This window comes from Cyprinus carpio, chromosome A11 (genome assembly GCF_018340385.1).
Source record: "Cyprinus carpio isolate SPL01 chromosome A11, ASM1834038v1, whole genome shotgun sequence".
NCBI classification, from domain to species: domain Eukaryota; kingdom Metazoa; phylum Chordata; class Actinopteri; order Cypriniformes; family Cyprinidae; genus Cyprinus; species Cyprinus carpio.
In genome coordinates this window covers 1,477,289-1,488,512 of record NC_056582.1, presented here as the reverse complement: position 1 = coordinate 1,488,512, position 11,224 = coordinate 1,477,289, and the positions used below count along the sequence as shown (strand labels likewise).

The window sequence follows — 11,224 nt, the reverse complement described above, 5'->3', positions numbered from 1 at the left end:
TGGACTAGCGTCTGCACTCTGCAGGCAGTTTTTAAAGAGCCAGAGAATCAACAGGTGTCTCATTAGTTAAAAATGTCCAAATATTTTACATTTATATTAAATTAAATTAAATAAATGACATTAAAATTCAATGCAATCATCTTGGTCATCTAAAATACTTTTGGGATGTAACTGTATTTTGATTACCACACATTTAAAATGTTACTATAATGAGATACAGTTACTCATATTTTGTATTTTAAACACGTAATGATCTTACATGCATCACGTTACTCCCCAACCCTGCCAACATTCAACAATTAATGTCATGTTAAGTATCGTCAAAATATTATTTAGCGTTTAAATTGACAGTTCAAAAGCTGGGATTTAGTTTTATATAAACTATCATAAATAATAAACATAAAAAAATGCCTTTGATGATTTTACATAAACAGCATAACAGTGTTTGGAAGCTCACTGGAAGCCATGGAATAAAAACATTTTTTACAAGTTACTTCCTGACTTTTTATCTCACAATTCTGACTTTTTTTTCTTCTCAGAATTATGCATTTTTCTCTTAGAATATTTATGAGTGTCATTTTTATATCCCAGTATTGGTTTATATCACAATGTAGGCGTTTTTCCTGGGAATTATGAATAATATGTACTGAAAAAATGATAATATCTAAATTAACTGGTTTTATTAAAGTCAAAAATATGATCTAGTATCTATTTATTTATTTATTTATTTTTAGAACTGCAGAGTTTGTTCTGTGTTTAAATCTCACAATCCTGATGAGTTTGAATTCTGCGAGTTCTTTCAATTCTGTTTATCTTGCAATTCTGAGTTTATGTATCTGATAAAAATAAAAAGGGTCATTCTGACTTTTTATCTCATAATTCTAGGACAAATAAAAAGTCACAAATGCCTTTTTCCTTCTCATTTTCATGAACGCTGAGTGAAATAACACTGGGCCGGGTCATCTGTCTGGGGTCGGGTCTGAGCTCTGTGTGTTCAGATGGATGCGTGTGTTTAGCAGGACAGACAGAGACTGACTTACCCATCACACACTTCTCTAACGATGGACGCCAGCGGCTTTTCTGCAACACACACACACACACACACACACACTTGCTCCTGTGGATCTCAAACAGCACATACAGTTTCTCCTCAAATACTACAGTTTTTATCATTATAAACATCCTTGGAACAGGTTTAACTATCCCTCCATCATTTTGTTCTGTATGTTCAACAGTATATTGATGTAAAATATCACCATCATACATTTTAGTAAGAAAAGCTTTGAGAGGAGGAAAAATATCAGCAGGTCAAACAAAAGCACAACTTACTAGCATGTGTGTGTGAGAGAGTAAGAAGCAGTACCTGGTCGATCTCGATGAGCTGAGCGTTTGCACCGGGCCACTCGATGGCCACCTTCACGATGTCTGACGCAGGCGGCATGACAGCCCTGACGGCCAAAACACACGCCATCAGCTCACATACGTCTCATAACAGCCCGCTTCTCTGATCACACATGTGTCCCTGCAGCACAGAAGCAGTCATCAGCAGCACAGGTATATTTGTAGCAATAGACAACAATACATTGTATGGGTCAAAATTATACATTTTTCTTTTATGACAAAAATCATTAGGATATTAAGTAAAGATCATGTTCCATGAAGATATTTTGTAAATTTCCTACCATAAATATATCAAAACTTAATTTTTGATTAGTAATATGCATTGCTCAGAACTTCATTTGAACAACTTTAAAGATGATTTTCTCAATATTTAGATTTTTTTTGCACCCTCAGATTCCAGATTTTCAAATAGTTGTATCTCAGACAAATATTGTCCTCCTAACAAACCATACATCAATGGAGAGATTATTTATTCAGATGATGTATAAATCTCAATTTCAAAAAATTGCCCCTTATGACTGTTTTATTTATTTTTATTTTTTTATTTTGTGGTCCAGGGTCACACATTTCATCAGAAACAACATATAGGTACATCTCAAAAAATAGAATATCATGAAAAAAGTCAATATTTTTTGTCAATCATTTCAGAAAGTGACACCCATATATTAGGTTTATAGATTCATTACACATAGAGTGAAATATTTCAAGCCTTTATTTCTTGAAATTTTGATGATTATGGCTTACATTATATTTTAAACAGAAATGTCAGGCTTCTGAAAAGTATGTTTATTTCTATGTACTCAATACTTGGTTGGGCCTCCTTTTGCATGAATTACTGCCTCACTTCGGCGTGGCATGGAGGTGATCAGTTTGTGGCACTGCTGAGGTGGTATGGAAGCCCAGGTTTCTTTGACAGTGGCCTTCAGCTCATCTGCATTGTTTGGTCTCTTGTTTCTCATTTTCCTCTTGACAATACTCCATAGATTCTCTCTGGGGTTCAGGTCTGGTGAGTTTGCTGGCCAGTCAAGCACACCAACACCATGGTCATTTAACCCACTTTTGGTGCTTCTGGCAGTGTGGGCAGGAGCCAAATCCTGCTGGAAAATGAAATCAGCATCTACAAAAAGCTGGTCAGCAGAAGGAAGCATGAAGTGCTCCAAACTTTCCTGGTAGATGGCTGTGTTGACTGTGGACTTCAGAAAACACAGCAGATGACATTGCACCCCAAATCATCACAGACTGTGGAAACTTAACACTGGACTTCAAGCAGCTTGGCTATGAGCTTCTCCACCCTTCCTCCAGACTCTAGGACCTTGGTTTCCAAATGAAATACAAAACTTGCTCTCATCTGAAAAGAGGACTTTGGACCACTGAGCAACAGTCCGTTTCTTCTTCTCCTTAGCCCAGGTAAAACGCCTCTGATGCTGTCTGTGGTTCAGGAGTGGTTTGACAAGAGGAATAAGACAACTGTAGCCCATGTCTAGGATTTGTCTGTGTGTGGTGGCTCTTGATGCTCTGATTCCAGCCTCAGTCCATTCCTTGTGAAGTTCACTCAAATTCTTGAATCTATTTTGCTTGATAATCCTCATAAGGCTGCGGTTATCCCTTTTCCTTTCCTTCCACTCAACTTTCTGTTAACATGCTTGGATACAGCACTCTGTGAACAGCCAGCTTCTTTGGAAATGAATGTTTGTGTCTTACCCTCCTTGTGAAGGGTGTCAGTAATTGTCTTCTGGACAACTGTCAGATCAGCAGTCTTCCCCATGATTGTGTAGCCTAGTGAACCAAACTGAGAGACCATTTAAAGGCTCAGGAAACCTTTGCAGGTGTTTTGAGGTAATTAGCTGATTGTGACACCATGACTTTCCAGTATTGAACTTTTTCAAAATATTCTAATTTCCTGAGACACTGAATTTTGGGTTGTCATGATCTGTAAGCCATAATCATCAAAATTTCAAGAAATAAAGGCTTGAAATATTTCACTCTATGTGTAATGAATCTATATACCTAATATATGGGTTTCACTTTCTGAAATGATTGTCAAAAAATATTGACCTTTTTCATGATATTCTATTTTTTTTAGATGTGCCTATATTTACACATCACAAGAGCGACTGCGCTGCTGGTTTCTAGCGGCCGTGTCCCATCTGCTCTCTCATTGGTAGTCAGTGCATCACTTCCCTGCTCTCTTCCTCCAGCGGGCAGAAACTGAATGAGGTCCGGTGAACGGCACTCACTCCAGCACATCGAGACGGCCCTGACTTTGGCATGTCTTCTTACAGAGATGCAAACAGATTTCCAGTGACGCTGACGTTATAGCAAAGATAAATCTCTATCTAACTTTCAATCTTTAATTGCTTTTGGTCATGAGCTGACCAAATTAAATTGCTAAAAATTTTTAATTGACCAAATTTGATTGCAAGTGTGTATATTTATATTTCTATATTTAATTTTTTATGTTTTTTTTTAGTTTGGTTTGATTCAATGTGTTAATCAACGGAATAATATATTGCTTTAAATTGCCAAGACAAACATGCATATCAGGTTGCATATGATTTCTGAATCTCTTAAGCCAGTTTAACGATCAGACTCTGTAAATTAGTGTCTCTGTAGGGTTTCTCAGACAATATAGTGACTGTCAGACAGCAGCAGCAAACCATCCCACTTTACTCGAATAAACATCAATTATAATAAAATGTTGCATGACAGTAACAAACAAATGCATTTGCTGTGATCGGTTTTCAACTATTCACTCAGGTGAGTCTAATTTTTTTTCTGTCAAGGAATTTTAGGAGAAACATTTGAGGTGATCAAAACTGATACTAGAGAACTGCATCCAGTCTAATTTATACTTTCTGCATAATTTCACCTATGGGAAAATTGTCGTCTATTTAAATACTTGACGCCAAACTTGAAAGAGTTCTATTTCCTAAGTCGGATTACCATGGTTACTAAACAGAATTCTGAGTTGGAGTCACGGATGTCACGACAACTAACGTAACTAACCTGACTAGTACAGTCAGTGTGTGTGTGTGTGTGTTTTTTTTTTTATTCTTATAGAAATCCATGCAGCGCATATCAGTTATCTTTAAATAGCGCTGATGTTTGATGCTGTCACACAGAGACGAGTTCATATCGACATCAAGTGAAGATGAAGGACTGAACGACACACAATGACACCAGCACAAATGAACCTTATTAAACGTGTTCAGATCGGACGATGGGCGTCGATATAATGCAAATTAAAATCGCACAGCTTTCGGCCGCGTTCACACGCGTTTAACTCCGCAATCATCATCGCAGACGCATCGATCACAAAATGTCAAACTGAGATCAATGCGAATGCTGAAATGCATGCGAATCGCGCACATAGCACTGAGAGCCGCAGTCACACAGTACAAGTGTGTTGAGCGTGTTTCTCATCTGCGCGATGCTCTTACCCCAAAACGAACGATAAAACAGCGATGTTGTGCTCGATGTGTGAGCTGCTGATCAGATGAAGGCTGATGGGCGGAGTTTACGCAATCACATCTTCTTCATCACCACCACACTCTTCTTCATTTTGATGATCACCGAGTCATCTGCTGTAAACCTGATCGGGGATCCGCACTATTTAATGCAGCACAGAGCTCGCTTTAATCGGTCTAACTGTGAGTGAATGATTCAGCCCTCCGTCTGACCCCGCCCACACCTCACAGCAGCCAATCAGCACGCGAGCAGCAGTGATCGACGCGCTCAAGCCCCGCCCTACGATTCACTGCAGCAGCAGACAGCATCAGTCCAAGACAAGATGGTTGTTTGAGATGCGCCTCGCCTCGCCTGAAATGTAGTCGAGAGCAGGCGGCTGCAGTGAGGGGAGGAGTGAAATAAGCGCAGGTAAGACGAACAGTTCCAGCTCTCAAGTGGACACGGATACCTACGAGATCAAAGGCAGATATCGCGTTATTCTCACTCACGTGCTGTGTTGCTAATAAACATGATATAATTTCAGTTATGTTGCTTTTATATGAAAATAAATATGATGAACAAGACACTCAAGGTGCTTGCTATTTAATTCCATACGAAAGCCGTATTTATCATCCGTTTTTACTTTAATACAAACATGTATTTTATGATTTTTATAGAAATATGACAACAATCACATATCTCCACATAATCGCACTGTAATAGTGTTTGGAAGATTCATGAATAATTTAAATACATAATCACATGAAATCAATAAAAAGTAAAATATTTTAGAAGAGAACGGAGCATCACAGTTGTCTGAAACCAATGAGCATTAAGCTGTGTCGTCAGTCAGTTGTTTCCCATCATGCTTTTGATCAGCGCAGTCGGTGGAGAGTAGCTGCGCTCGACTGCTCAATCCGACACAGCCGCCTCGCCGTCGCGAGAGTTTTTCGGCACACGTCAGCATGACATCAGAGCAAGGCGGACGTAACTCGGACACTTTTCTAACCGGCATGCATCTCGCGGTGATCACCGGTGATCGGTTCTGCGCAGATTTTGTTCATCTCAAACAAGCCTAAGGTGTGGTTGATTAGGACATTTTTATTAGAGACAGGTGGGTGGGGTAGATGTAAGAGCTATGGTTAGATGAGGAATAATGCAGATTTAGTGAATGACTAGATATGTTGGTGGAGTGGATGTAAGAGCACTGGCTGCTGAGAAAAAAAAAAAAAAAAAACCTTGGCATATGGAGTGTGAGTTTTGTGTGTATTTTATTGAATTGATTTGGTTTGGGATTAGAATGGAAAGATGAAAATAATCCAATCACTGTATAAAATGTGTTTTACAATGCAGATGGCCACCCTAATAGCACATGTTCATCAAAGAGACGTCTGCATTACATCTGCAATACGTCTATAGGACGTTTCCTATCAGATGTCAAATAGACATTTAGAAGATGTCTTTAAGATGTTTATGATATGTAAAACCGACATCTTACAGACGTTTGTACACAGCAGCTGCTTTCCGGATGAAGCGATCTTTAACAGAGCTCTTGCAGACGTGCCTGTGCTATCTGGGCAGTCTATAAGAATCAGTTATAAAGCACAGCAGAGAGGAGACACATCATTAACACACACACATCAGATCTCTCTTACAGGAGATAAAATGGCATTTGTGTGTGTGCACTGGGGTACAAGTGTTTCAATCAAACTTTGACATGAAATCTCGCGCACAAATAAATACGTAGTCATCATACACAGATATTTAATGTTCTCTTATGTCCCTTCTAGATCTTCCTTGCTTTTATAGTGTTTTGTACTGCAAGCGGTTGTTATGGATACAGCTTCAGCATTTCTCTCTCTGTCATCATGGAAACCAAAGAATATAACATCCACATGTGTACATGTAAGCCCTGTGATGGACTCCGCATCCGTCCAGCATCCTCACGACCCCACAGAGGACACGCAGCGTGGACAATCCACAGAAATGGACAGATACACTTCTGACATTGATGATTCCTCTATGATTTCTCTGAGTGTTGAACCCATGACCTTGGAATAGCAAGCAGCACACGCTACAGTCTTAAAACACTGAACATCAGAATTTCATCTGTATGTGTGTTAAGATCATGTCTTATAAAGCTTTAATGGCTCTGAAGCTAATATTGCATTACAATTCTCACAATACTGCTTTGAATCGTTATGAACATTTCATTCAACAAAACTTGTTGAATATATTTCTGGACATACATTCCCAAACTGGGCTTTGTGAGCTGATAAAGCTATCAAAACCTACTGTAATATGCTTTAAAATAAAAACAACTCAAATAAATTACTAAAGTAAGAAGCAATATTTTATTTGTTTTCCTGCATGTCATAATCAACATCAGAAAACCGTGAACATGCAAATATGTTTTTCAAATTAAATTAGCTTAAAATTTCAGGGCAACTTCAAGTAAATATTTTAGATCAAAGAGGTTCGGCTGACAAAAAAATGTTTGGGGAAAACAATTAATAATCTTAGAGTAATAGTTATTCTATCATAATTTGTTCAGCGTCAAGTCATTCCAAACTTGTGTGACTTTCTTCAGTGGGACACAAAAAGGGATTGGCCACTGTTCTCCAAATAATGAAAACAAAAGAGGACTGAGTAATCTATTAGTTTTAGATTTACTTTTAATTTTATTCTTTTATCAGTGTATTTTATCCAAAGCGACTTACAAATGAGGACAATGGAAGCAATCAAAAACAACAAAAGAGCAATGATATATAAGTGCTATAACAAGTCTCAGTTAGCCTAAACACAGTATACGTAGCAAGGGCTTTTAAATAATATAATAAATAAAAAGAAAACAGATAGAATAGAAAAAGAATAGAGCAAGCTGGTGTTAGAGGTCTTTTTTTATAATTGTATAATAAATGAAAAGAAAATAGATAGAATACAAAAAGATTAGAAATGTAGTTAATTTTTTTTTTTTTTTTTTTTTTTTTTTTTTTAAATAGAATTAGAATAGTGAGGGAAAAGTTATAGGGTCAAATAAAGATGGAAGAGATGTGTTTTAAGCAGATTCTTGAAGATGGCTAAGGACTCAGCTCTGGGATTGAGCTGGGCAGGTCATTCCACCAGGAGGGAACATTTCATTTAAAAGTCCATAAAAGTGACTTTGTGCTTCTTTGGGATGGCACAATCAAGCGATGTTCACTTGCAGAACGCAAGCTTCTAGAGGGCATATAAGTCTGAAGTAATGAATTTAGGTAAAGGGGTGCAGAGCCAGTGGTGGTTTTGTATGTAAACATCAATGCCTTGAATTTTATGCGAGCAGCTATTGGTAGCCAGTGCAAATTGATTAACAGAGGTGTGACGTGTATTCTTTTGGCTCATTAAAAATTAATCTTGCTGCCGCAGTATGGATTAATTGTAAAGGTTTGATAGAACTGGCTGAAGACCTGCCAAGAGAGCGTTGCAATAGTCTAGCCTGGACAGAACAAGAGCTTGAACAAGGAGTTGTGCAGCATGTTCGGAAAGAAAGGGCCTGATCTTCTTAATGTTGAATAAAGCAAATCTGCAGGACCGGACAGTTTTAGCAATGTGGTCTGAGAAAGTTATCATCAGATCATAGATCATCAATCATAACTCCAAGGTTTCTGGCTGTTTTTGAAGGAGTTATGGTTGATGTGCCTAACTTGATGGTGAAATTGTGATGAAACGATGGGTTTGCCTGGAACCACAAGCAGTTCTGTCTTGGCATGGTTGAGTTGAAGGTGATGGTCCTTCATCCAGCAAGAAATGTCTGTTAGACAAGCTGAGATGCGAGCAGCTACCGATGGATCATCAGGATGGAATGAGAGGTAGAGTTGAGGGTCATCAGCATAGCAATGGTATGAAAAGCCATGTTTCTGAATGACAGAACATAGTGATACCATGTAGACAGAGAAGAGAAGTGGTCCAAGAACTGAGCCCTGAGGCCACCAGTAGTTAGATGTTGCGACTTGGACACCTCACCTCTCCAAGATACTTTGAAGGACCTATCTGATAGGTAAGACTCAAACCACTGGAGTGCGGTTCCTGAGATGCCCTTTGTCAGTAGGGTTGACAGGAGGATCTGGTGATTAACCGTGTCAAAAGCAGCAGGATAGATCAAGCAAGATAAGTATTGAAGATTTGGATTCCGCTCTTGCCAGTCTTAGGGCTTTAACAACTGAGAGCAAGGCAGTCTCAGTTGAATGTCCACTTCTGAAGCCAGATTGGTTGCTGTCAAGGAGGTTGTTCTGTGTGAGAAAGGTAGAGACTTGGTTGAACACAGCTCGTTCAAGTGTTTTTGCAATGAAAGGAAGAAGGGAGACTGGTCTGTAGTTCTCTAAAAGAGATGGGTTGAGGGTGGGTTTCTTAAGGAGTGGAGTTATGCGAGTCTGTCTAAATGGTGAGGGAAAAACACCAGTGTGGAGGGATGTGTTAATTATGTGAGTGAGTGCAGGTACAACTGCAGGAGAAATGGCTTGAAGGAGATGAGATGGAATAGGATCAAGCGGACAAGTAGTAGGATGATTAGAAAGGATGAGTTTGGAGACTTCTGCCTCAGAGAGTGAAAGAGAAGGATGTGAATGAGTGTATGTTTGTTTGTGAGATGTGCTTGATGGATTATGGTGTGGAAAATTGTGCACTGATGTTTTTAATTTTTTTAATGAAAAACGTGGCAAAGTTGTCAGCTATTAGAGATGAAGCAGGAGGGGGAGGAGGAGGACAAAGGAGGAGGAAAATGTTTTAAAAAGCATGCGAGAGTTAGACGAATTGTTAATTTTGTTATGGTAGTATGTCTTTTTAGCAGTGGAGACATTAGCAGAAAAGGAAGAGAGGAGTGACTGATACACATTAAGGTCAGTAGTATTTTTGGATTTGCGCCACAACCTTTCAGCAGCTCTAAGCTTAGAACGGTGTTCACGTAGAACATCAGAGAACCAAGGGGCTGAAGGGGTGGTACGGGCTGGCCTGGAAGACAAGGGGCAAACAGTGTCTAAACAAGATGTAAGAGTGGAGCAGAAAGTATCAGTAGCACTGTTAGCATCAAAAGATGCTAACAGTTTAAGGGAAGGAAGCGAAGATGAAGGTTGTGGTGAAGGTTTTGGAAACAGTGAAGGAACAAGGGGTCGCTCTTTCAGTGGCCATAGCTGGCAGGAATTACTGAGGTGCTGTACTTCTAGCTGCAAACTTGGCGTTTCTATGGTAACACCATCATTGCTAAAGCGTTCACATGCTCAAAGGAACTCAAAATTACAACTTGAAAGCTGGGAATGTTCTGAGAGCCACAGCTTGTACCATGTGACCGCTGTACCACCTGACCACCACAGATTTATTGATGGTGCCATAGAAACACATGATTCAGAGTCTGAGGACGGCTCAGAGTACATCAGCGTCACATGTTATCTCGAAATTACAGTAATTATGACATGGTATGATCACAGCTTTAGTAGTTGTACTAGTTGGCTAAAACAACATTGTAGTAATCCAGTCTTGAAATAGACAAGGAGCTGAGCTGCATATTCTGACAGGAAGCCCATGTACCTTTATGATCATGCACCAGTTTATGGAGAACAGTAGGGGACCAAACATTGAGCCTTGAGGCACCCCATGTGACTCTTCATCAGATCTGCCTATGAGCAGGACATTATGATAACAGCCAAAGCAGAAGCAATGCCTTTGTTTATGGTCCATTTGAAAATGTTTCAGTGAAGAGTCTCCTGATTCCTTACTTTCCTTAAACTTCACTCTCAGATGAATAATATGCAGTCACAGGACAGCCCAACCATCACATAACATCTGTCATCCACACCATCTGTGATGAACCCAGCGTAATGACAGCATGTTTACTTCCTGAGCTCTGATGCCATTAAACATATGTTCAGAAACTGCAAAGGAAACATCTTCAGCTGGAAAGTCATGACCTTCATCAGTATCATTAACATCAGCACTGTAAAATCAGGTTCAAGTTACATATAAGAGCAAGTTCAGAAGTCAGGTGCTGTTTAAGGCTTTATTAACTATACTGTTTAACTAGCAGAATATAGTGTAGCTCACCCATGTTCATAAAAATATGAATATATAGTGATGTTTGATGTCCAAGTCTTGAGTTTTACATGAAATCTTCTAGATAATTTGTAATCCGAGACCTCATGAACAGCACATTTCACATCTGGAATGACAATATCGACAACAGGCAGCGGTTATTACAGGAGGAAACAAACAAACAAAATACATAACATGATTAAAACGCGCCACAGTTAAAAAAATATATATCAGCGATTTCCAAAAAGGCCATAACGTGATGGACAGTGAACTAGAGGATATCAACTAAAACGATGAACAGCCCATGCGCCATGCT

At 39.1% G+C, this 11,224-nt stretch overlaps 1 protein-coding gene across 4 annotated transcripts in view; it reads right to left on the bottom strand.

Moving 5' to 3' along the window:
* The window catches only part of LOC109072978 (engulfment and cell motility protein 2-like), a 45,149-nt gene extending 40,065 nt beyond the window's left edge, over positions 1 to 5,084 (bottom strand). For 3 of the 4 annotated variants that reach the window (XM_042765837.1, XM_042765838.1, XM_042765839.1), the window contains exons 1-3: positions 4,842 to 5,083; positions 1,364 to 1,448; positions 1,041 to 1,080 (exon numbers count right to left, since the gene is read on the bottom strand). Coding sequence is in view for 1 of the 4 variants with exons in the window: in XM_042765840.1 (XP_042621774.1) it covers positions 1,041 to 1,080; positions 1,330 to 1,471 (182 nt within the window). In the remaining 3 variants the exon portion in view is untranslated. Of the gene's footprint in view, positions 1 to 1,040; positions 1,081 to 1,329; positions 1,523 to 4,841 lie in introns of all 4 variants that reach the window. The other variant, XM_042765840.1, reaches the window with a different exon arrangement.
* Positions 5,085 to 11,224: the final 6,140 nt, after the last annotated feature.